Here is a 26,384-nt window from a genome sequence, read left to right on the forward strand (position 1 = left end):
TTGAGGAACCAATATTGAAACATTGTTATTAACCAAAGCCCATAGTTTACATTAGGTTTTACTCCTTATTAAGTGATTCTACAAGTTTTGATAAATTCATAATGCCATGTATCACTGTTCCAGCATCACACAGTTTTACAGCCTTTAAAAATCCTGTGCTTAACCTATACATTCTTCCTTCTCTATCACATGCCCCAGGTAGCCACTGATTTTTATATTGTCTCCCTTGTTTTGCCCTTTCCAGAATGTCAGATAGTTGGAGTCATATAGCATGTAACCTTTCAGAGTACCTTGCTTCACCAAGCAATGTGCACTTAAGATTCCTCCATGTCTTTTCATGGCTTGATTTGTAACTTCACTGTGGAGATATACCATGGTTTCTTTATCCATTTTCCTTTTGAGGGGCATTTTGGTTGCTTCCAGTTTTTGGCAATTATGAATAAAGTTACTGTAAGCTTTCACGTGCAATTCTGTATGACTAGAATTTACAATTTATTTGAGCAAATAAGACTACTATTGCTGGATCATGTAGTAAGCCTATGTTTGGCTTTGAAAGAGATGGTCAAACTGTCTCTAAAGTGACTGTGCCATTATGCATTCTGCCAACAATGAATGCGAGTTCCTGTTTTTCATTCTCATCAGCATTTTTTAAAACTTAGCTATTTCAATAGGTGTGCAGTTTTAATTTGCAGTTTCCTAATGACATAGACGTTGAACAAATTTTCATGTATGTTTTTGCCACCTGTATATCTTCTTTGATGAGTTGTCTATTCAGATCTTTTGCCCATTTCATAATTGGGTTATAACCTTTTATTATTGAGTTGCGAGGGTTCTTTATAGATTCTGGATACCAGTTCTTTATCAAATACATGATTGCATTTTTTCCCATTCTGGGGTTGCCTTTTTACTTTCTTGAGGTATCCTGCAACACAGAAGTTTTTAATTCTGTGTAGTCATTTTTATTTTGCGGTACTGGGGCTTGTACTCAAGGCCTACACCTTGAGCCACTCCACTAGCCAAAGCGTGATGAGTATTTTGAGGGTCTCACAAACTGTTTGCCCAGGATGGCTTTGTATCGTGAACTTCTTGTTCTCTGCCTCCTGAGTAGCTAGGATTACAGGTGTGAGCCTCCAGCACCCAGCTAGTCAAATGGTTTTAACACCTTATTCACTTGCATTCTTCATGTTAGCAGCCAGATTGTGCAGAGGCAGAAATAAAAGCAAGAGGAAGGTCAATAGAAAAAGCAAGAAGAGATCTTTTTGTGGAGAGGCACTGAGGCAAAGCCACAGAATGGAGCAAGGGATGGAGGGAAGAGGATCTGAGTAAAGGATGCCCCTCTCTCTCAGAGCATCTGCTCATGTTCCCAGGGTGCATCTTGCTTGCTGTGAAGTCTCACCAGAATCCTGCACCTCTCCTGCTGCAGGCTTCAGAAGGAGCTGCCACAGTAGTGCTCCTGCCTCTTGGTACTTCTTTCCAAACAAGCTAGCTTCTCAGTATTTTCCCTGGGAAAAGTAATGTAAATGTAAAAGATTTTTTGAGGTTATTCTACAGAAAGTATCAGTGTTTTTCAAAGGCAGGGGGTTCTTTTCATTTATCTTTTTAGTCTCTCACCTCCTAATACAAAACCTGCACACAAACTCCGGATGAGTTTATTCAAAGAGTGATAGAGGTGGGATAGGGCCAGGGTGGGAAGGTTTTATTATTCGTTATTGAAGATATTTGAATGCAGGGAGTTTCAGGAAGTCCGGGAAGGAAAAACTTGTCTCTTGTTGAAACCGAGAAGCAGCTAAATAATTTCTAATTCCCACTACGTCCAGGAGCTGAAGGCTTCCTATGAAGTCCCCAGGATCCTCTGAGGAGTGAAGAAGCTAAGCCAGCGATCCGCGCAGCTCATTCTTAGGGGGAGGGGAAGGAGGTGGAGATAAGCGAGCAGGGGAGGCGGAGTCTCCTTGCAGGCATTGTCTAGTGGAGGCTGGGAAGGCTTGCCTCCTTCCCCCGCCCAGCCGCCTCCACCTGGCTCCTCCCCGAGTTCGCCAAGCTCCCCTCCCCCTTTCGCCAAGGACAATCTGCAAGAAAGCAGCGGCGGAGGAGAGCTAAGACTAAAAGGCAAGAGGGAGGCCTTGGGTGAAGAGCCAAAGGGAAAGCCGAGAGTGAGGTGGTAGCGAGCGAGCCGGGAAGGAGGCGGTGGGGGAGAACTGAAAGGAGCCGAGGGGCAAGAAGAGGTGACAAGGCATCAAAAGCCGGAGCTGAGGGGGGATGGGTGCCGGGGAGGCGAGAAGAAGCCGAGCCAGCCCTTTGATTATCTCCCTGCACATGCCCACTCAGCTCCGGTCCCTGGGAATCCGGATTGGGTGCATGGGGTCTCGGACAGCGTTGCCCTTGGCCGTCTGACCCCTTCCCTGGCACGTATCCAGTTTCACTCTGTGCACCTGTGATGCTTCTGCTTTCCTGACTCCCACGAACCCCTATACACACGTGACTTTATATTTAGTGGCCGTGTCTGTTTGCCTCTACCTTCGCATCACTATGGGTCTATAAAGGATGCTTATGTGTGCGCGCCTGCATGTATGTCTGTGCCCCCTTCCTCTCTCTCTGTCTTAGAAATTCAGAAGAACGTGAGTTGTTTGTAGGTCAGCGCTCCTAACCTCCTTGTTAGCATGAATTCTCTCCCCAACTGAAGCCTTGGGAGTGGGAGGTCCTTGTGTGGGCCTCCTGTGGTGAGCCTTCTGTCTCTGATGCGCTCTGAGAGTGAAGGAGAAGAAAACACTCACAGTTGGGGGAAAGGATATCAGCACACTCAATTGTCTGCTTCTTTCCAAATTTTTGAGTTCCTATTTGGACGTTAGCATTTTTAGTTAAATAAGAGAGTGTATCTCTTCATGTATGCTTGTGCTTCTTTCATTATTTGTCACTGTAAAATTGCTAAGAACTGGTTGTGTTTGAGTGTTTTCTTGTGGTTCTGGGCATCAAACCCAAGCCCTCTCATAAGGATGCAAAAGGCTTTTGACATCCCCAGCCCTGAAGGCTATAGGAAGTACAGAGAATATTGAGGTGTACTTATTTCCAATCCTATTTTCATACATTTGTATTTCTTTAGTACATCAATCCTTTAATGCTTTCAACAAGTATTTATTGAGCTCCTGTTATATCTACAGACTACACTAGAGGAATTTCCAGTGTAGTTAGGGAAAGTGAGTTTGGCAGTCACTTAGTCCAGTGGTCACTTAGCCTTTTCTGTGAAACGACATAGTATTTTAGGCTTTGTAGGCGTCTCTGCCACAGTATCTACTATACTGTTGCAGCACAGAAGCAGCTGCAGATAATATGGGAACAAATGAGGGAAGTATGAACACTGCATTTTTTTTTTTGAGATGGGATCTTGATGTGTTGCCAGGCTGGCTTTCAACTCTTGGGCTTAAGCAATCATCTCACTTCGACATCCCTCATAGCTTGGACTACAAGCATGTACAGTCGTGCTTGGCAACACTGAAATTTGCATTTTATATATTTTTCACATCCTGTTATATTTTTTGCAGTCATTTAAAAATGTAAAAACATTTCATAGCTTGCTGTCATACAATAACACAAGAATGTTATATATTTGGCCCTTGCAGGCTGTAGTTGCTGACCCTTGATCTAACCCAACCTTGTTTTAGTGCAGAAGAAACAATTAAGATGCCATGAAAGTGGTATTTAAGTGCTAATGAGTGATCCAGTTCTGGACAATATGTGATTTAGAGGAGGTCCAAAAAGAAGCCTTCCTGGACCTTTGGTAATCAGTAAAGGTTTAGTAGGTTAGTAAGGGTGTGACTAGGCCCAGTCTTAAATGATGGAGTCAGGTATGGTTCCGTGGAAAGAGCCAGGAAGCCTGGACAAGGGATGCAGTATGCCCAGGCACAAAAGTGGGAATGAGTAATAGTCAGATGGTGATGGAGCAGAGAATCCATGGATGCAAAGGTTAAAGCAATAGGCAGGGGCTTGGTCTTAGGAGCTTTGAATGCCAACCTGAGAAGTTTAAACTTGACCTGTCAGTGCTGGTGTTGTGTTATGTTTATTAGTCCATGTCTCTTTATAACTGTATGTTTGTTTATGTCTGTCTTCATGTGTATCTCACTGTAGGTGTTTTATTGGCATCCATTGGGTTGGGTGTTTATGTGGTCTGTGCCACACTATAAGCAGCTGCTCTGATTTCCCCAGATGCAGAGCAGAAGAATGAGTTGCCATTAAAGCTATTATTCCTCTGCATGAATCTTCTCTCCACTAAAGTCCCAGGGGCCTGTGACCTTCCTGTGAAGGTTTATTTTGTGTTTTTGATAAAGTGAAGAAGGGAACCACAAGCTGAAGGAAGTCAACTGTTGTAGAAATTTGAGTAGAAAGAGACAACAGAGACAGAAAAGAGAGGCTAGATAGAAGGGAATAAGAAGAGAGACTAATTGGATTTGGTGACTTTTGATTCTGAGAGAAAGGGAGATTTTACATTTTAAAAGTAATAGGTTTTTTAGCCTGGATAAGTAGGAGAGTGATGGTTATCTAATGAGTAGAAAAGTATGTCACCTGTGTTCCTTTGAGATATAATCCTTATAAAAAATGTGAATGTATCCCCTGGCACATATTGACATCTTTGTGCATGTGGCAGTGATTTTGTGTTATTCCTCCCATTTAATAGTATGTAATATGAGTTCCTAAGACCAAAGATAAAGGATCAAGAGCTGTTCAGGAGTCTGAGGGCCTGAAAGGGTTGGAAGAACCATAGAAAGTTCCTAATCATTTCTGAGACTGACACCTTTAATTTGCCCAAGCTCAAATGTGCCTTTATAACCTCAAACTCCAGTTTCAGCTCCATATCATCCAGCTCTACTCCAGTCACACAATTCCACAACACTCAACCCTAATCTTAACCATAAGCCAACCTACCTGGTTCTCATTCAGTGCCCCAAACATTATCTGATTGGTATCCTCTGAAATGCCCCTTCCTTCATTAGAAAGGAGGAATCCTCTAGGCTAACTTGACTTTCCTCCTTCCTTTCCCTTTTTGTTTACTGCCCTTCTCCCTGACCTTAGCTTATTCTCCAAATAGATTCCAATTGTGATGGGAGGGAACATGGAGGGATTAGCCAGGACTCCTGCCGTCTTGGACTTGATCACTGTGACATTTCAGTTTGTCACTCTGCAAGGGTGTGGCTTTCCTCCGGAAGAAGGCCAAAGTACCCAGGCTGCACAGCCCAGTCTAGCAATAGTGGGAGAGCCTGACTGGGTGGATCTAGACAGTCTAACACAGACATTTCTAGAGTGAGTAAGTAGCACCTTGATCCAGCTGTGTCTTAACTGACTGTTTTCTTAAATTCTAGAGTGGATCATGACCCATGAAGAGCACCATGCAGCCAAAACCCTGGGGATTGGCAAAGCTATTGCTGTGTTAACTTCTGGCGGAGATGCCCAAGGTAAGGTGGAGGGGACAAAGAACATGACTGGTAGTACCTCCGGAGTTCCTTGATTCCCTTAGCCTATAGGTTAGAACTATCCTTCTATAGGTTCACACTAGAATCCTGGGCTTTCTTAAGAATCTCTTTCAGGTCTAAGTCCTCATGTGTTTTTGGATTTTATTTTTATTTATGTAAGTTTTCTTAAGATTTATTTCCAAATTTCTTTGAAAGTCTGGGACCATTTTGGTCCTCTGGTACCTGAAAGAGTGATGTTTCCTAGAGCAATTTTGGAAAGTGTAACTAAAGAGATAAAATTGTTGACAAGGCAATAGATGGATTCACTTTAAGAACTTTGGAAATAGTGGGAAAGAGAGGAGATCTAGAGTTTGTATTCAGTGACCCCAGCTAGATCTTTAGGTTTTAGCTTATGTCTGGGTAGTTCCTGCATGGATCAGCACCAACCAGCACTCTGTCCTGGCTTTTTCCTTCCTTTCCATTCTTTAAGCCTTTAAACAAACAGGAACAGCAGAAGTTAATCAGTACAGACCCACTGGAGGATGGAAGGGCAGAAAACAAAGCCAGAGATGCTCCTTCTCTGGGTAGAGTCCAAGAAACCTGGGGATCATAAAAATCAGGGATACTGGAAAAATGAAGTGAGAAGGGGAATGTGTGATTTAAAAAAAAAAATCTTTTCCACTTTCTCTTTATATTTTTCTACTTTACAAAATGTTGAAAAGGGGCAGAATCTCTTTGAAAATGTTAATAGAACATGGAGACAGTGATGGAAAAAAGATTTTATCTAGTCTACCCCCTCTTCTGTGCCTCTGACCCTTGGCTTTTCTAGACTTTGTACCAAGTACCCACTTTGCATAGAAAGCCCTGTGTTAAATACATTGATTTCCTTTGAGGACTATGAGGAAAGATATTCTGTACCAGGAAATTCTTGTGTAGGTACATAAGGTAATGCAAGTGTGCATTAGTCAGGTGGAACCCACTTATGTAATGAAGTGATGGTCCCTCATTGGATTAATAAGGGAACAATTCATGGAGAAGATAGATTTCAAGAAACAGATCCCTTAGAAGAGTGGCTGGCACATAGTAAATGCTCAATAAATGGGTTGTTAATAAATAGAAATGAATTGTTGAGTACTTACTGTACACAAGCAGGATAATAGGTGCTACAGATGTGTCAATGAAAAAGATAATCTTTGTTCACATGCTATTTCTTTTTGGGGGGGAAGGACTGAGGTTTGAACTCAGGGCTTTGCACTTGCAAAGCAGGTGCTGTATCACTTGAGTCATGCCTCCAGTCCATTTTTCTCTGGTTATCTTAGAGATGGTGTATTGGGAACTATTTGCCCAGGCTGGCTTTGAACTGCAATCCTCCCAGTCTCAGCCTCCCAAGTAGTTAGGATTATAGGCATGAGCCATTGTTATCCAGCTCTCGATATTTCTTATTGGTGTATTAGTAAAGCTAGACTTTAAATATATTTAAATTAATGTTTATTTAATTGTAATTATAAGTTATGAATCAGAGAATTCTAGAACAAAGAAACTTAGGGGGAGGGCACAGAGGCCTGTTTAGGAAGTGACCAGATTGGGAATGCAGAGCCCTGGTGGAGGCTAAAGAGATTGCTGGACTGGCTTTTCTTTGTTCCTTCTCTGCTGACCAATCCCATGTCAATACTGAGATCATCAACATGAATTCTCGAGTGTTGATCCTGGACACTTGAAAGTGTGGCCTGTGGGCCACACTTTCTTAGATGGTCAGATTAAGGGAAGAGAGAGCCTGCTTAAAAAAATCCATGTGAGACACATAGAGTATGAAATGATGAAGGAAAAGAGTTCTTTGGAGAGGAAGAAATAGAGAAAAAAATAGAGACATGCAGCTTAACTTGGGTCTAAGAGCAGCAGAGTTCTTCTGGCTTCTGATTCCAAGTAGTGAGACCCTCCTTCTCTAGTGAGACCCTCTACTCTGTAAGGCGTTAGTCTCCTGCTGTAAGGGAAGGTTCATTTTTCATGGAGGAGGCATGGGCTCCAGATAAGGTAGTTTCTAGAGGGTCCAGCTGAGCCAAGGCCTGTGGAACTCTGTGATAGGTACAGTGTATTGGGGAAAATATCTCATTTGTAAATCCACATAACATCACAGGCACATGACAGTAGGGCTGAGAGAGGTAGAAAATGAAATTCTTGGGAGGAAAGGAGAACAAGATAGGAAATTCCACAAATAGGGCTGAGAGGTCCCAGCTACAGGAACAGCTCCAATACATAAGTGACCTGCATAGAGATAAGTTTGATGAGCCCCATTCTCCCAGGGAAAGAACACAGAAAAGCTTTTTTCCCTAGGGGCAGTAGGCTACATTGGAAAGTGAGTGTGAACTCTATAAAATCCATAAAGGCCACAGTTCTTTTATTCTCTAAGCTCAGCAAAGCTAATCTTTAAAGTAGAAAGGAATCAGACATCCCAAGCTCAAAAGCCATGAATTCTTGAATGCTGGACTGATTAAATTCTAAATCCTATTTCTTTTTCCAACCCAAAGAAGACCCCAGCTCTGCTACATGATGCCACATTTAGCCTAATGAAATTGGCATCTCCTGCCCCTGGAAAGGACATCAGCCATCTGCTCTAACCCTTGTCTCTAGACATGCTTCTGCTACTTTTAAAAGTTTACAGGATCAGGGATTCTGTTACCTCTCTGGATTGCTATTCAAGTGTTTATGATTTTGAGTTATATACCATTAGAAATTACAGCTCACATCTAACAAACATTTTAAAGTTTTGTTCAAAGCTTAGGTAGAAAGAAACTTTTAGCATCAGCTTTCAAATATTTCAAAATATTTGTGACCAAGTCATTTATTAGTTTTTATTCTGTCTAGTCTCATAGAGCTTTGTTTCCCATAGCTCTTCTCCCCCAAATCTCTTTCCAAAAGACTGTAATTGGAGACTACAAACTATGTGCTTATAATGTTCTCCAGAGCCCCTCGTGGCTGTACCCAGAATACCTTTTGCATGGTGCATGTAATCTTATCCTTTTCTTGCTTCTGTTAAGTCAGGCAGCTGCTCGTAGTGGTTTATTTAGGGAAGCATGGAACAGACAAGGAGAGTTTGGCCAGGACTGGCTTAGGGCCAGATGTTGAATAGGAGAGCCCAAAGAGTTACTGGGACGCTTTAGTATAAACTGTCTATACACCCAGTGATTTTTAGGGAGCTAGGGGTTAGAGGCAGAAGTATAAGAGCACAAAAGTGGTCTTCAAACTTGATTTCTAGGAAAATAATCACTTAATTTAGAGGTACAAAGGATGGCCTCTGGAGGTTGGTGGAGTGGAGATAAAAAGAAGGTAGAGTGTTCAAAAAGAATCTTCCTTATTGTGGGATTTTTCTTCTTCCTAACAGATTTGGATATTCTTTACCTACTATCTATTGTGTGCTTTATCCTGAAAACTTTCAAGTCATTTGTTTGTCTATAGGACACTTCTCCAACCCCCCACCCCCAATTTATTCAGTTTGGGAGTAGGAAACAGTATCCTACCTTGTACATTTCAGAAGAATGTGTTTTCCTTATTTCCTAAGATTACAAATGCATATTCCAGAACTCCAGATATCTATCCAGTAGAGAAGCAGGTAGGTCTGTGGCAGGGTGGAAGACAAATGGCAGTTTCATACCTGTTCTGATCTTATTGAGTTGACTCTTCATCTCTCCTAAAGCATAATGGCTTGTTCCTTACACACACAGGTGTTTCCTAAAGCTTCTTAGAAGCCTCTTCCCTTCACAGATTTTTTTTTTTTTTTGGTTTTGATTGATTCAAACTAAGTGTATGAACTTAGACTTCTACACTTCATGGGGCTTTGCCTTAGTGATATCATAAGTAAGCCGTGATGTCACTGCTTACCATTGCCCATATTTTAATTTTATTCTATTACTTTCTTTTATATGATGTCTCACTATGTAGCCCAGTTTGGTCTTGAACTCATGATCCTCTACCTCAGCCTCCCAAGTGCTAGAATTACAGGCATGTACCATCTTGCCTGGCTCTTCCTGACTTCATGTTCGATCCTCATCAGAAGCATTTAGCACCGTTCCCACTTCTTAACACTGTACCCTTTTGGCTTCCAAGATATTGCTAACCCTGGTTCTCCTTTGTCTTTCTTGCTGCTCTTTATTAGCTTTCCTCTGGAACCCCATGGTTGATTTTCCTCAGGGTTCAATTCCTTGCCCTTTTCCTTTCTGATTCTATATACTCAGAGAGTCTCTTCCAAGTGCACATGATGTTCCACAAGAACTTCAAACTCAGAATATCCCAATGTAACTGTACTTTCCCGACCCCTACCTTTTGCAGTTTAACCTTTTGCACAAGTCAATCTGTAGCATTCTCTTCTTTTTCTCCAATTTAATCTCACTGCCAGTTAAATGTAAGTCCTGTTGTTTCTGTTTCTTAGATGTCTTCTGTACAGTATCTGTTTTGTCCCAACTGCCCCTCTTCTAGTGCAGGCCCTCCTCATGTCTTATCTAGGATTCTAGAACGCTCCTAAATCCCAGTAACCCCTCTCTCCAGATGTCCATCATGCTGTTGCCAGAATTATTTTTCTGACATTCAGATCTTGTCATGTCCCTCTGCTCTCAAAATTCCTCAGAGATTCTTTATTGTCTGCAACTTTTGTGTGTGTGATGGAGGGGTTACAGGTCTCCTTTAAGAACCAAATAAAAGCTATGAACCTTCTCCCAAAAGAAACGTCCATGCCAACAAAATTTTTCATACAGATTTGTGGGGTTTATGAATTCACTGAAACCTATCATCTATTGATCCCCAATTAAACCCTGGCTTACAGAACAAAAACCAGACTTCTTCATGTGGAATATAGGGGGTGGCTGCCCACTTACATAGCTTCATCTCTCACCACTTCCTGTTACAGAGGAATACTGAATTACCTAAGGTTATTTCTTGACCCCTTCCTGTATTTGTGCTATTTTTCTTGCCTACAATACACTCTTGTAAACTGTCTACTTGGCAACAAGATTTAAAGGGAAGGTGTCCTTTAGGTCTCAGGGCATATGCTATCTTTTCTAACTTCCTCTTGGCTGGCTTGGATGTTCTTTGTCTGTGTTCCCGATATACTTTGCACAGTATCTCTTCCTTAGGGATCTATTTATCATATTGTAATTCTTCACATCTTCAGACATTATCAAGTCCTTTGTATTTCCAGACTCCATATTATTCATTGCTGTATTTCCAAGGCCTAGCACAGTATTAGGAATATGATAAGTGTTCAGTTAATACTTATTCAGTGAGTGATTTGAACCGATAGGCTTGTAATAAATACTCTGTCAGCCTGAAAAAAAGAAAATAAATAGAAGACATTCTGAACTTTTTAATTCTGCTCCATTTTAGGTAGCTTTAGATTATTCAGTAGATTGTAATGACTTTTATTCTGGTGTTGCAGATTTTTGTAACTTCTGGCTTTCCCAGTGTTTGCTAGTATATAATATTTCTCCAGGCAGGGTTTAAGGACCATGTGAATAGATTTTAGATTGAAACAAAAACATGCACTGGAATATCTGACAGAGGGTGGCTAAAATAGTTCATAAGAAGTTGATCTATCATGTGTCTAAGATACTTGAGCATCACCAGGAGTCTCTCCTTACATTACAAGGCAGAGCAAGAATGTCTCCCCATCTCTTACCAAAAAAAGCTGTGCTTAGTGCAGTGTCTGTAGCGTTGTTCCTCATATGGATGTCTGGGACACCCATTGCCTCCTGTGTGTTGGGGGCAGGTTGGCCTCTCCACAGTGCTCCTAGAAGACAGTTCTTGACATTAAGCAGCTACTAGGAAAGGAATGATATTCATCTGTGAAAAAGGGGAAATCTCTACTCTCTATTTTAGTCCTCATTTTTGCAGTGAAAGCAAAGATAGAATAATTTACAGCATATTTTTAAGTTCCCCAAACACATCTTAGTATACAGGGCTGCAGCAAAAGGTCAGCAAGTCTCTGTGGACAGGTTGAGTGAGTGCCAGAAGAAGGCCATGAGAGAGTAAGTTTCCCATTGATTTTTCTACATATTTGGTCACAACCTTTTCTGGCAGTAGAAGGCAGAGAATCACAAATGTGTGGCACACCTTGGAACATAGACCTACTCAAATGACACTGAATAGCTCTGTGTGTGTGTGTGTGTATGTGTGTGTGTGTGTGTCTGTGTGTATAGATTGAGAGAATCCACCATTTAGTAAAGACATACTTGGGAACAGATTGTGTTGTATCAGTTCACTAAACCACAAAATCATGTCTTTTCCCAAAAAGCCTCCTAAGGTTAGATGTCTACCTTTAGTGAAGAAAGCGAAGAAAAACCTAATGCGGCATGGTACCATCATCAACAGTGTTATCTTAGGCATTTTAGGACTGTATTCAAATCTGAACTTTCTAAGGATACCAGTAGTGTAACCTTGACTCTTTTGAGTTTCAGTTTACAAATCTGTAAAATGGAGTTCACTCCAGGGTTGTGGATAAGACTAAATGAGATGATGTTCAACAAGTTCTTAGCAGTGTCAAACCTATAATATACATTCAAGAAAATGCTTGCTTATTGCTGTTGTTATTATTCCTCAGGTTGTCCTGGCAAGGAAGGTAGGTTTGAGGGTATGGGAAATCTGGAGCTCCATTTATACCAAATGCAGTAATTGGAAGTTGGGAGGACAGAAGACTTGAGTAAGAGTAATATTATAAACTCAGAGAAGACCCTAGCAAAAGAACTGACTTCAATCTTTAGCCAGATGTGACTTCTGTGGATTCCAGGTCTACTCTTCTTAGGAGTAACCTGACTTTTTTCTTCCCTCCTTACAGGTATGAATGCTGCTGTCAGGGCTGTGGTTCGAGTTGGTATCTTTACGGGTGCCCGAGTCTTCTTTGTCCATGAGGTTGGTTCTCTGCTTTGTTCTCTACCAGTCTTTCTCTGTTCTCTTCATCTGCCTCCCACCCCTTCCCACTTTCCCTTCTTTACCTCCCAGTTACATTGTTATGTTTGCTTTTCCTTGACTTTCTATCTCCATGAGTCATTCCTTCACTCTTGGTTCCAGTAATGCTGCCAAGACCCAGATTTCTGCAAACTGGGTCCTCACAATGCCTGTTCAAATTAAAGGAAGAAGTAACTCTCCATCTTCCTCTCATCTCTTCCCAAACAGAGAGAGAAACGGAAATGGGCAGTCTTTACAGCAAATTTTGGATAGTCAGTGATAGAGCTCCAGGAAGGAAGCATTCTCACTATGTTTCTTTTCTTTTTTTTTTTTTTTGGTGGCATTGGGGTTGAACTCAGGGCCTCACGCTTGCTAGGCAGGTGCTCTTACTGCTTGAGCCTCTCTGTCAGCCCTCACTGTGTTTCTCAATTTGCCTAACTTTCTGAGTCTTCTTCTTCTCTCAAACTTTATAGTCTCTTTTCTTTCCTCTGTCCAGTATAACCCTTCTCCTTTCCCCTTACTGTTATCAAAAGCATCTGTATCTAGTCCTCCCGGGAAGCATATCGGAGGAAATACGATGAGCCAAAAATAAGAGTTATTGAGGTTAAATATTAGGAAGGGTATTCTCATGTTTCAAGAATGGGAGAAACTAGAGCAGTCCTTCTTTGACTCTGTTAAATATAATATTCTCATGAGTAAGCTCACTAATGGGAATAGATGACTTGGTTCTCAGAGAACTTCCTCTAGGGATCCTGTCCTAGCCCTAGGGATTTAAGGAGAGCCCAATGGAGGCTGAATGGGTGTAATGTTCCCCACAGGGTTACCAAGGCCTGGTGGATGGTGGCGAGCACATCAGGGAGGCCACCTGGGAGAGCGTTTCCATGATGCTTCAGTTGGTATGTTCCAGAGAACTCCCATCCCATATTTGTCCTCTCTGTATCTTCTCCCGCTCTGATTTAGGCTCACAGTCTTCCAAATTCCCTACCATGTGGTTTGATGTGAAGGGATTCTATGATGAGAGAAGAGCTTATGTTTGCACTTTACTTTGCACCCTGGCTTCTTGGGGTGGAGAAAGGAGTGGAGAGAATGGTCACAGGATAGGTTGCACTTTATGGAAAGGTCATTAGCAAGACTTTTGGAACTGGCACATAATAAGCGGTTCTAGTCTGGGGTCACAGGGAAGGTCTAGCCCTGAAAATAACCTTACCAGAGGACTGAAGCCAGAAGCAGAGCTAAAATTTGCCAGTCCTCATGTGATGGAGATGAGATGACCTGAAACCAGACCATTTAAGGGAGACAGGGACTGATACAGCCTTTTAGAGTCTCAAAAAAAAAAAAAAAAAATCCTAGGAATATACTGATTTTTTTATATCTAAAGCTTTTTGTGCTATTTATTCCAACATTCTAGGCTCCTTTATATCCACTGTGGGCTAACCTAGTGGAAATAGACCTATTTGCTGACTTACTGAAAAATTTACGATTTACATTTGTGTCCCCATTCTTCACTTCAATCCCCTAAAAATCCATGGGAAGAAATTCAGTGTGCAGTGCCTACTGCAGGCAATGGTGCCTGCCAAAAAGTGGCCTGAGAATGAGTCAGAATTCTGTACTAATACCCCAAGGTCACAGATGCTCAGAAGCTTATATAATTTGCGTAAACCCTAAGTCTACTTACCTTTCTTAAGGTATCAATATGTCCCTGGGAATTTAAGGCTTTCTGTATATAGAGTTGTTTTTTCCTGAGGAGCTAAGGGGCAAAAAGAGGTAATCTTTTCTAAATCTCAGTGTGTTAAAGAGGAAAAAATACTACCAAGTACACTGGGATGAGTTCTTAATAACAGTTTGGACTAAATCCAATAATGTCAGGCCACTAGGGGAAAATTCCAAAGACTGAAGTCATTGCTACTTCATACTCTTGTAAGAAGATGTGAAAGAGATAATCCTGACAGCCAATGGACATGTGCATTTCCTTACTTTCTTTGAAAATAGTCACTTTGATGATAAACTCTTCAGTGAAATGGTTGATCTTAGCAGTCTTCTAATACAGAAATGGCCCTATGATGTCTCAGTCAGCATGTTTTCTATTCCTTTGGAAAGGGCAAGTGGCTTAGGAATATCAGCAAACTTCCTATGATTATGTCAGTCCATCATAGTGTTAAATGGGGGAAGTCTTAGCATATGTAACCCGACTTTGGCTGTGTCTTCTGGGGAGCTGACTTCTACCTCTCTCCTAAAGGGAGGCACAGTTATAGGAAGTGCTCGGTGCAAGGACTTTCGGGACCGGGAAGGACGACTCCGTGCTGCTCACAACCTGGTGAAGCTTGGGATCACCAATCTGTGTGTCATTGGGGGTGATGGCAGCCTCACTGGGGCCGACACTTTCCGTTCTGAGTGGGGTGACTTGTTAAACGACCTCCAGAAAGCTGGTGAGACTTTACTTATGTCAGTATTGCTTGTTTCTGTGTGTGTGTGTGTGTGTGTGTGTACACGTGTGTGTCTATGCGTACTTACCTCCCATTGGAGAAAAATGTTAACTAGAAACAAATAAGCATTGTTTGCCCTCCTTTCCCTGCCATTGCTTACAATAATTACAGTTTCTTCTCTGTCCAGTAATTTGTCTGGTACCTTACCAGTGGTTCCTGGTTTGCTTACCATTATAGGTAAGATAACAGTTGAGGAGGCTATGAAGTCCAGCTTCCTAAACATCGTGGGCCTGGTTGGCTCGATTGACAATGACTTCTGTGGCACCGACATGACCATTGGCACTGATTCTGCCCTGCACAGGATCATAGAAATTGTAGATGCCATCACCACTACTGCTCAGAGGTAAGGGGGTTAACGAGGCAGGCAGTAGTGGAGGGTAACAGATAGGACAGAGAAAGGGCTAGTGAAAAGTAAAGTGCTGGAATTGTAGTGACTGTGACCAGTTTTCTGGGGCTAGAATATTTCTAAGAATTATCTGTAGAACCCTGAAATTGTACTATTTCATAAGTGCTATAAGATTTGTCATTTGCCACTGCCCAACCAACTGGGTAATATGTAACTCTGAGGTCTTGAGTACCTATGGGGGCCCCTAAATGGTTAGTGACCAGATTGAGACAGATCCAGGAAGCCCAAAGCCTGAGCCACCCTATCCAACTATAACACAGAGATTGTAGATACCATGAGCATCACTGTTCAGAGGTAAGTGAGTGCAGGTGACGGGTGGGGGGGGGGGGGAGCAGTGTAGGCGGATGAGAGAACAGGAGGGTAACAGTTTACCTAAGGGCAATCCTGCTAGATTCCAGCTTGGTCCCCTCTTTACTTCTTTTCTTTTTCTCCCCTTCCCTTTTATGACCCATCTTTTTGCAGAACGGAGCCTCCATACTGAAACCTGTTTTTTCTCTGCTGTTCTCTCAGACTTAGAAAAGACACTTTATGACTAAAGTGTTTCCTCTAGGTCTTCCTGGTTTTTCAGGAATAAAAGCATAATGTCTTTCAGGATTAACTAGCCTGGATGGGGGTGGTGGATTGGTCCTGGCCATAGGGACAAATGAACTGTTTAAGTCCTATGTCTTTCTCTTGCAGCCACCAGAGGACATTTGTGTTAGAAGTGATGGGCCGCCACTGTGGGTAAGATCCTCAACCTGATCCACTTATTCCATGGACCCAGAAATGGCCTTTTCTTCTTTCCAGAGAGTCCATAGAGGTCTCTCATGTTAGCAGATCTGGAGGTGTGCATGCTTTATACCATATGGCACACCCCTTTCCTTGCCTCTGCTCCACCTCCCTTACTTATCTACATATGCATGTGGGTACATGCTTAGGCAAACACAAGTGTAAAAGATGGACAGTGTCAGAAGCGGGAAGCCACTGGGGCAGGTGAACATGAATAAAAGGTATTCTTCAGGGAAAGCTTTTCATTGGCAGTCCCAATACTTATTCACATGTGATTCCCAGACCTTTTACTAGCTATGGGGACTAGGAAGCTTTGCTGGGTATGGTGAGGCTGTTTGTGGAGTGTAGTTCCCAGTCTGCACTTCTGGGCTTCATTTCAGATACCTGGCCCTTGTCACCTCTCTCTCCTGTGGGGCCGACTGGGTTTTTATTCCAGAATGTCCACCAGATGATGACTGGGAGGAACACCTTTGTCGCCGGCTCAGTGAGGTACTGGTGCTTTATTTCATCCTTTAAAAAAAAAAAATCCTTCACCCTGTTCCACTGATGATCCATTCATTCCCTGACTACTTTTCTTTTTGTTCTTGGCCAGACAAGGACCCGTGGTTCTCGTCTCAACATTATCATTGTGGCTGAGGGTGCAATTGATAGGAATGGGAAACCAATCACCTCAGAAGACATCAAGAATGTTAGTATGAGTGAAACCAGAGCCACCCTGGCCTGTTTTCCTTGGTGGCTTCTACATCTCCCCTTGGTCCTTCTGCACATCTCCAGGTCCCTGCCCTCATTTTCCTCCCACTGGAAACCATTACAAGATGAAAGGCGAAGCCACCCATGGTTTACTTTAGCCCATTTGTTTTTTCCCCTTGACTCTGTGTGTCCGTATCTTGGTCCTTTCAGCTGGTGGTAAAGCGTCTGGGATATGACACCCGGGTCACTGTTTTGGGGCATGTGCAGCGGGGTGGGACACCATCAGCCTTTGACCGAATCTTGGTAAGTCACCGAGCTTTGTGGTCCTCACAACTCAGAACCCCCAATCTGCTGTCCTGTCCCTGCATGGCTTACACCATGAGTCATGCTGTTTCTCTACCAACCTCTAGACAGTAGTGACCTTGCCCCACTCCCATACCTTGGGAGTTCTCTTCTGTTACAAAAATGATGGCAGGCCATACCTCCCCTAATAATGCAGACTGATATCTTAGAGCTCAGTGAAATTATTGAGATCTAACCTTAGACACTCAGTTTGATCCCTCTTATTCCATTTTAATTGGTAGGGAGGCAATCTGTTTCCTTGTTTTATCAATAGGAAGGGAGTATTCTTAAACACCAGTAATCCTGTTGATTATTATTGTAGACATGTTTCTGTGGAACCAACTAGAATTCTTGGCATTCTCATAGCTAGAGGACAGTCTTCAAACTTTAGATGAAATCTGAGTGGGGAGGTAAAGCTCAGTAAATTCGTGGGTGCAGTCCTTAAATGTGGAACTCAGACCTATAATTTGGAAAGGCCTTGAGTATCCTGGCTCTCTAGGCTGAACCAGATGGAGAGGCCTGAGTCACATTGTCTCTGCTTCCTGGGTTCCTGCAGGGCAGCAGGATGGGTGTGGAAGCAGTAATGGCACTTTTGGAGGGGACACCGGATACCCCAGCCTGTGTGGTGAGCCTCTCTGGTAACCAAGCTGTGCGTCTGCCCCTCATGGAGTGTGTTCAGGTGGTAAGTACTAATCCTTACCCCCTTCTCAACAGTTGTATGCCCCATCTGGGAACTTACGAGGCATGAGACCAACTTCTATGGCCACAAGTACAGTAGATGGCAAGGCAGGATGATACAGTAAGAGACACATGGAGAAAGAATTCAGTGAGCTATAACCTTTCTAACATAGGAGCTGTAACCTCTCCACTATGCCTCAATTTCCTCATCTATAAAATGCTCCTAAGAGAGATGGGAAAATCTACATCCTACTTAGTAATGAAACCCATAGTATTTCATAATACCCAACCTCAGTCTCTCATCAGATCTTTATTTGAAGGGAAATGTAATATCCTTCCTATGCAAGGTTATATTATTAATTTCTGGTTGTGTAGCTTTTGTCTCTCTATATGATATCTACCTTGATTGTGTTTCTCTAAACCAACATGAAGTTGCTAATACCTTGAAGGTTATTATAAGAGATGTAAGGAAGATGTAAATGCAGTACCTGGAAAATATTGAATGCTTAGGAAACAATGGCTTTACTCTGGAGGAATCACTCCTTTGATATCACAGTACAAACTTTGCATCTGGGAGCTAGGGTTCCAGGCCTGGCTGATGAGGCTGGTCTGAATGCTCCCCAATTTTGGGCCATCTTCTCTCTAAAACTCTGTGGAGTGCCAACAACCTATAGCCTTGCTTAGAATCACATCTCCAAAATCTCAAAAAACAAAGCTGTGACTCAGAGCAGAAATCAGTAGTTGAGCAGCACATGGCAGGGGTCACTCTCTTCCTCCTGGGTTACCTGTAGGATCTCTTCATTTATTCAGTAGTTTAGAGGCTGGGGACCTGAATGTCGACTGGAGGAAGATGCTATCCTTCTGGGAGTACTCATCTACTCTGCCCAGAATTCCAATAAATAGAGCATTGATTTAGCCCTTTTCTTTTGCTTCTCATTACTCAGAAAATTAAGGAGAAATAAAGACACTTATCTTTCTGTTGAAAGTTTGGAAGGCATAGGAAAGGTGAGATACAGGATGGGTAGGATTCAGACCCAAGCCCAGAGATGGGCATTCTCACAGTGGGTGGAGATCTATCTGCACAGAGTCCTGCCCTTGAGTTGTAACTGTTGCTGTGTTCCTCCTTCAGACAAAAGATGTAACCAAGGCCATGGATGAGAAGAGATTTGATGAAGCCATGAAACTAAGAGGCCGGTGAGGAAATGACAAGATGCTCACTAGCCTCAGAAATCAGAAACCAGAACCAGAATGAAGCCAAAAATCTATGTAGCTCCACACCCAAAATATGAACTGCTTCTTCTTCTTATTGTTCTACAACAATTTCTTCCCCAAGATAGTTAGTTGTGAGGTGACCAGGAGGGTCAGTTCATCCTAGGGATACTGTCTGTGATCAGCCTTTTACAATCTGTTGTTTCTAGATGTGGACCCAAGCTAGAGCCCATGTTTTTCTAGGCACAGGGCACTCTCTTGTGCTGAACACAGTGGCTGGGAGAGGAGCAGTCAGAGAATGTGTGATGAATGAGGGTCTTCTTTGCAGCCCTACCTAGGGAGGATGCTTGCCCTGTGGAACTTCATTCTGAGACCAAAACTTCTGGCCAGTATCCCCATGTCTGCTCTCTTTGTACTTTTTTACAGGAGCTTCATGAACAACTGGGAGGTATACAAGCTTCTAGCTCATGTCAGACCCCCAGTCTCTAAGGTATTAGCAACTTGCCCTCCCCTCTTGACCCTCTCCTTCTCTGTCTCTCTATTAAGTGCTACCCCACCCAGTCCATACTACTTAATTAAGCCTTACCAACTTCTTCGTCCCTACTCTAATCTTCAGTACTGGGTCCCTAACCCTACTATGATGACTTTCTCTTAGCTACCTCAGATACTAGTTCTGTGTTCTTAATGGGTCCTGGATGTCTCTAACCCAAGACCCATGCTTAGTTCAGGGCTGGTGATATACCATGTAGAAAACAGGAAAAAGGGCTTTTATTCTCTGGGAATAATCACACATATCTAAGCCACCCTTTCCATTTGAGGAGTGGTTCTCAATATTTACTATATATCAGAATTATCTGGGTTATTTATTAAACATACAAATTCCTGAGCCCTTCCTTCAGAGGGGAATCAGATCTGGGGCAGGGGCCAGGAATGTGCTATTTATTAAGCTTCCCAGATGGATTGTGATGAAGGTGACTCAAAGGTCACACTTTGGGAAACACTGCTCTGATTTGTTATATCTGATGGTGATATCTGGGATCAGGGATAGAGGCTTTCTTTATTGATTTGTGGTAAAGAATTTTACTTCTATTCTAACACTGATGTGACTAAGGTCAATACCCTGATCAGATCTGATGGAGAGAAGAAGGCATAGTTTGACTGGCTCCTGATTATGATGCTTTGAATGTTGCCAACAAAATTGGAATCATCTAAACCGAGTCCAGCTGGCTAATTCTAAATATATAATTTTTTCACTATAAAAAGAATTTTGCTTCTACAGGATGAGGTAGCAAACTGTACTTGCATTTCCTAGGAGAGAGATGGGTATTGTTACAGGGAGATGTCCTGATCAAGGACAGTAATGCTCACAGTTCTGCCTGTCTTGCTGACCCTTGCTCCCATGGGGGTTTCTGGCCTCCTTTCCCCCACTGCTTCCTCCTATACAGGGTAGTATGCACACAGTGGCCGTGATGAATGTGGGAGCTCCTGCTGCAGGAATGAACGCTGCTGTTCGCTCCACCGTGAGGATTGGCCTTATCCAGGGCAACCGAGTGCTGGTTGTACATGATGGCTTTGAGGGCTTGGCCAAGGGTCAGGTATGGGGACTCTAAGAAAGAAGGGTACATATTCTGGGAGCAGTCATGGGGAAGATCCATGTAGCAGGGGTGACTGGTCCATTGCCTTTGCCTCTCTGTCCCAAATTACCTCCCTCTCTTCTCTAGAGGTTCAAGCAGAAGTAAATATTTAATTTTAGAGCAATAGAAATAGGCAGGAACCACTGGAATGAATTTTTGCAAACATCATCTCACTTAATTCTCCATTTCAAAGCTCAGCACAGTGCCTGGCAGCAGTAGGTGCTTCAGTATTTCTGAAGGAGCAATAAGGGTGTAAGAAGTTCAATGTATGGGTAAAAGCCAATATCTGGTGTTCCTCTCCCAACCAAGGGGAACTTGGGATAGGGTTAGAGCACAAGAAGTAGAGCTAGTCCCACACAGGCCTCCTGATGCTTTAGCATTCTGTGATGCAGAATTGTGTGGCCTTTCCCTGCAGATTGAAGAAGCTGGCTGGAGCTACGTTGGAGGCTGGACTGGCCAAGGTGGTTCCAAACTTGGGACAAAAAGGTACGGGGCATTTAAGAACATGTTGTCTCATCACCTAAACATTCCCCTTAAATGTGGGCATCAATCTATAAGGTCAAGGCCTGCTTCCACTTCCACTGTCACTGTGTGGTCTGGATCCTCTACCCTCAAACTCACAGTGGCATCAGATGTTACCAACACATTGTTTAGCAGCTCTGGCAATTCATCCTTAGACTGGAATAAGAGAATGGGGGAGGGGGGATTCAAGTCAAGAAATTGTAAATAAAACACTTTCTAATCCTAACTTCTTTCTCCTTCAATTTTTCTGTCTCTTTCCCAAATTTCCTCTCCCTGCTTCTACCACTGGGCAAACTAGGACTCTTCCCAAGAAGAACTTGGAACAGATCAGTGCCAACATCACTAAGTTTAACATTCAGGGTCTTGTCATCATTGGGGGCTTTGAGGTGAGTGTCCTACCATTTCTTTCTCTCTCTCTCTCACTTCCCTCTCTCTTCCTATGGCTGCCCTGCTGCTCTTTTCTTCCCAGGCTTACACAGGGGGCCTGGAATTGATGGAGGGCAGGAAGCAGTTTGATGAGCTCTGCATCCCATTCGTGGTCATTCCTGCCACTGTCTCCAACAATGTCCCTGGCTCAGACTTCAGCATTGGGGCTGACACAGCACTTAATACCATCTGCACGGTGAGAACCCATCACCACTTCCCATCCTTTTAGGCCAGGATTATAATTCCTGAACTGAGCATGGTCCTAGAAAGTGAGCTCCTTTCTTTGGTAGCAAACAATGTTTGAAAAATGGCTTCTTAAAGTCCAGGCATCCATACAGACTTTAATATGTTTGTTTTCTTCACCTAGAAATGCATCAAATGTTACCACATTTTCTGAGGTCAGACAACCTAATTTTCCTATTCTGAACAACATTAAGGATAGGTACAGCTTTCTTCCCAGGAGAGAAACTCCACAGTGAGGTTGAAAGTATGTCTTCCCTGAATGCAAGAGTTTGATGAGTTCTAGGGGCCCTGCTGGCCTGGCAGCAGATTTGAGTTAATGCCAAAGGCCAAGAATCAGACCCCTGACCCTGTCTTTCTAACTTTGCAGACATGTGACCGCATCAAGCAGTCAGCAGCGGGTACCAAGCGTCGGGTGTTTATCATCGAGACTATGGGTGGCTATTGTGGCTACCTGGCCACTATGGCCGGACTGGCAGCTGGGGCCGATGCTGCCTACATTTTTGAGGAGCCCTTCACCATTCGGGACCTGCAGGTAGATGGCCACAGAGCCTGCTAGCTATCTCTCCCCTGCTGTAGTCTGTCCCCTGACTGTCCCTCCCCAGTGACTAGAGCACTGAGAACTCAAAATGAGAATGAAGCTGACTGGTTCATGGAGCCCTTTGAAGACTAGAAGGACTCCTTGCAGGCATTTTCCAGTGCAGTCTCTTACACATAACCATAACTACTATTGTTGGAATGCTCATTTTGTCAAATGGCTTGGTGCTATTTGACAAATGCCCTTTAAGTGCATTTTTGCATTTTATTATCACAACAAACATACAAAACATGTATCTCTATATTATAGGAAAGAAAGATTTAGAAAGACTAAAAAAAAAACCTGTTCTTAACTCCTAATTGAGCTGATGGTTAACTGCTTGAGAAAGTCAGTGATCTTTCTACCCCTCCAGATTTCCTTTGCTACCGATCTATTTTTGAAGAAGATATCTTTCATCTCTGGGTAGGACTCTGACTTGTATTTCACAGAGAGACCATATGATCCTTATTTTCCCAGATTCCAGTTCACTGGAGAAGAGAGCCACAGGGTGGAGGTTTAGCAGCAGGTTAAGGGAATTCCCTAGTCCAGGATCTTAGCCATCCCCTTCCAGGAGCAGAGGGTAGGAGTCTGCCTCTTTTACACCCAACTCAAAGCTCAAATGAAGGAACATATTCTCTCCAGATGAATCACTGCTTTACATATAAGCAACCCACATAAAGACCAATGCTGTGAGCAGCGTCAGCCAGCCCTCAAGGAAGGGGAGCTAGAAACCCTTGGATAAAGAGGTTTGAAAGGGTGAGGGCTGAAACTGAGGCTGTTTTTAATGCTCCCTCTTTTAGTTATGTCTGTCTCATTTCAGGTGGTTATACAAATTTCAGTCTGCACTAACCTTCTTATAGAACTTAGGCACAGTTCAAGCCCAGGATTGTAAACAACTCTCCTCCATGCCTTGTCCCCTCTTAGAGGGGCCTAGTGTAGAAGAGAAATAAATGTGCTTGCTCAAATTTATCCTCTCTCAGTTAAGCTTAGGATTTATTGTTTCATTTTCAGGCCAATGTTGAACATCTGGTGCAAAAGATGAAAACAACTGTGAAAAGGGGATTGGTGTTAAGGTACTTCTTCCACAGTTTATTTCTAAATGAAGAAAAAGAAAGAAATAGTCAGGTTTTGACCCTAACCCACAGAATGGGTTCATGGTTGGGACATTGAGGAATCTGTAGACACAAAGGGCAGGGAGCAGCCTATCCCCTGAACCTTGGGAGGAGGTAGCAAATGAAAGAACGGAGCCTACAAAGGCAGAGAGAGGGGAAAAGGGAGATAATCAGTGTCATAAGCTTTTGGTTTCCACCTGGCAGGAATGAGAAGTGCAATGAGAACTATACCACTGACTTTATTTTCAACCTGTACTCTGAAGAGGGGAAGGGCATCTTTGACAGCAGGAAGAACGTGCTTGGCCACATGCAGCAGGTAGGGAAGACACTCCAATCATGTTCTTCACAAAATAACCATAACTCCCAACAGCCATAGAGGCTCCCACTGACCTCCATTCCGCTGGAGTCCCAGTGCCATGATGGAGCCAGCTTGGTCATAGAATCAAAACATCTTTATCCTAGACATGATCTTAGAGATGATGTGGTCTAACCTCTTCATTTAGAGCAGAGCTCCTCAACCTTGGCATCATTGACATTTAGAGCTGCATAATTCTTGGCTGTGGCTGGCTGTTCTATGCATTGTAGGATGTTGTAGTAGCATTCCTGGACTCTTCCCTCTGTAAGCCAGTAGCACCTTTCCTTCTTACTCTCAATTTTTTTTTTTTTCTTGGGTGGTACTGGGGTTTGTACTCTGGGCCTTCTGTGCTCTACCAACCCATTTTGCTTTAATTTGTTTTTTAGATAGGGTCCCATGCCTTTGTCTGGGCCAGTCTTGGACTTCAGTCCTTCTACCTCTGCCTCCCAAATAGCTGAGATTATAGGCATGCCCCACCAACATCCAGCTTATATTTGGGATAAAGTCTAGCTGACTTTTGCCTGAGCTGACCTTGAACTAAGATCCTTCTATCCTGCCTCCCAAGTAGCAGGGATTACAGGAATGTGCCTCGCCCTTACAATTTTAAACTAAAATGTCTCCAAATATTGCCAGATGTCCTCTGAGGGGAAAAGTCATCTCTAGTTGAGAATCACAAATTCAGATGAAGAAAATGAGGTCTAGAGAGGAGAAATAACTTTTCCAGGGCCACTCATCAAGCTTGGGTTAGAGCTAGAATGAACCTGGTTCAATGCTTTTTCACCACACCCATGCTGCCTTTCATGAGGAACCTGTTGTATGAGTACAGACCCTTGCTGGTGTTGGGCTCCATCTCTACTAACTGTTGTTTCAGGGGAGTGGACTTTCTTTCTGCCCCTGACACTCAGTCCCCACCCAATGTAGGCCTAACTCACAAGTGGTATTAGTTACAAGTGTTCCCCAGCTGATGCCTCTTAAGCATTCATCTTTCTCTACCCTCAAATGAATTCCCAATATCTCAGTTTCAGTGAACTTACCGACTCCTGCAGGAATGGGGTGTTATTAGATAAATAGGAAGACCTGTTTCCTGGTTTCCCTTCCTATTTTCTCACCTACTGTATCTTGGTTCAGAGAAAATCTGTATAATGTTTTATATTACTACCAAGAGCAACTAGGTTGAGACACAAAGAACTCTTCTGTATCTTCAATGGTGGTGACTGACAAAAGCTGCTAGGCTGAAGAAGGTAGGGAACTGACTTGGGAGTAATAAAACTAAACTGGGATCTGGCAGCTATAAGGGAGAGTTGTGGGATTAATCCTCTCCTGTAATGAATTTCTCTTATACTTAGTGAATGGCTAGCTCACCTTGGATTTCTGCATTATCTCAGGATATTCTTTCATGGTTAGACTTCTGGATTCTTGTAAACCTAGGGCCCATTCTTTTCTTTTTCTGTGCATCTAGATTTCTCTGCTTCTTCATTAAGAATCCTTCCCTCTAATTTTCATGATTCTTTTTTTCCAGGGTGGGAGCCCAACTCCCTTTGACAGGAATTTTGCCACTAAGATGGGAGCTAAGGCTATGAACTGGATGTCTGGGAAAATCAAAGAGAGTTACCGTAATGGTAGGTGGGGTGACAAGGTTAGCCCCTCTGCAGAGGTTGATTACCAAGTTTAGAAGCTGATTAACCTTCCCTTATTTCAGGGCGGATCTTTGCCAATACTCCAGACTCAGGCTGTCTTCTGGGGATGCGTAAAAGGGCTCTGGTCTTTCAACCAGTGGCTGAGCTGAATGACCAGACGGATTTTGAGTGAGTAATCTGCCTTCTAGAGTGGTCTTTTCCCTGCTAGTTTACTCTCCTCAACCCATTCACTTGTCTCCAATGTTTTTCTTTTAGAAATAACACCAGTAGTCTTACCCACCTCAGATTTGATGCCCATGACCTAAATCTAGCCTCTTTTGCCCAACTTCTTCCCATGAGCCTTTGGTAGAAGCCAAATGGGGTCCCTGATCATCTATCTCAATTCTTCTGTAGGCACCGAATCCCCAAGGAACAGTGGTGGCTGAAGTTGAGGCCCATCCTTAAAATCTTAGCCAAGTATGAGATCGACTTAGACACCTCAGACCACGCCCACCTGGAGCACATTTCTCGGAAGCGATCTGGGGAAGCTGCTGTCTAGACTTCTATGAAATGAGGGGAACAGATTATCTGATCATGGTCAGCTGAACCCCTGGTAGATCTAAGTCCACAATTGTTCAGTGTTTTAGCTTTTTTTGCATTAGGTTTCATTTTTTCTGTATTTGTAACCATGATCAGTTCTGGCCAGGAGCTGGGGGAAGAGGGCAGTGAGTGAAATCTCCTTGTAGGTAGAATTTATCATTACTTCTACCCTAGCTTCATCTGTCACACAGGCTGGGTTCCTCTAGTGGTACCTCTAGATTTCAGTTACTCCATTAGAATTTTCCTAAAAATAAGCTTTATTTATTTCTTTGTGATAACAAAGAGTCTTAGTTCCTCTACTACTTTTACTACAGTGACAAACTGTAACTACACTAATAAATGCCAACTGGTCACTGTG

The 26,384-nt window shown here is 43.0% G+C and overlaps 1 protein-coding gene across 2 annotated transcripts; it reads left to right on the forward strand.

The window, feature by feature from the left end:
• Positions 1 to 1,950: 1,950 nt before the first annotated feature.
• Positions 1,951 to 26,384, forward strand: Pfkm (phosphofructokinase, muscle). Of its 2 annotated transcripts, none has more exons than XM_020171710.2 (23): positions 1,951 to 2,106; positions 5,349 to 5,441; positions 12,259 to 12,332; positions 13,187 to 13,264; positions 14,605 to 14,794; positions 15,029 to 15,194; positions 15,936 to 15,980; positions 16,406 to 16,514; positions 16,618 to 16,713; positions 16,926 to 17,018; positions 17,614 to 17,739; positions 18,865 to 18,929; positions 19,371 to 19,434; positions 20,390 to 20,539; positions 20,994 to 21,064; positions 21,399 to 21,486; positions 21,570 to 21,722; positions 22,137 to 22,301; positions 23,355 to 23,416; positions 23,660 to 23,771; positions 25,330 to 25,429; positions 25,510 to 25,615; positions 25,841 to 26,384. In XM_020171710.2, the coding sequence occupies exons 2-23, from the start codon at positions 5,357 to 5,359 to the stop codon at positions 25,983 to 25,985; spliced, it is 2,343 nt and encodes a 780-aa protein (XP_020027299.1). In that variant the 5' UTR covers positions 1,951 to 2,106; positions 5,349 to 5,356; the 3' UTR covers positions 25,986 to 26,384. The 2 variants fall into 2 exon arrangements, with proteins under 2 accessions (XP_020027299.1, XP_073939348.1); XM_074083247.1 differs by lacking the exon at positions 1,951 to 2,106 and adding an exon at positions 2,204 to 2,222.

The sequence above is a fragment of the Castor canadensis genome, chromosome 8, assembly GCF_047511655.1.
Source record: "Castor canadensis chromosome 8, mCasCan1.hap1v2, whole genome shotgun sequence".
In the NCBI taxonomy this organism is placed as follows: domain Eukaryota; kingdom Metazoa; phylum Chordata; class Mammalia; order Rodentia; family Castoridae; genus Castor; species Castor canadensis.

What these genes read in the sequence shown, in the direction of transcription:
- Pfkm (XM_020171710.2), top strand. Translation starts at nt 5,357, where the DNA reads ATGACCCATGAAGAGCACCATGCAGCCAAAACCCTGGGGATTGGCAAA. An exon ending in TTCTGGCGGAGATGCCCAAG is followed by an intron (nt 5,442 to 12,258) that starts GTAAGGTGGAGG and finishes CCCTCCTTACAG; the next exon opens with GTATGAATGCTGCTGTCAGG. An exon ending in AAACGACCTCCAGAAAGCTG is followed by an intron (nt 14,795 to 15,028) that starts GTGAGACTTTAC and finishes TTACCATTATAG; the next exon opens with GTAAGATAACAGTTGAGGAG.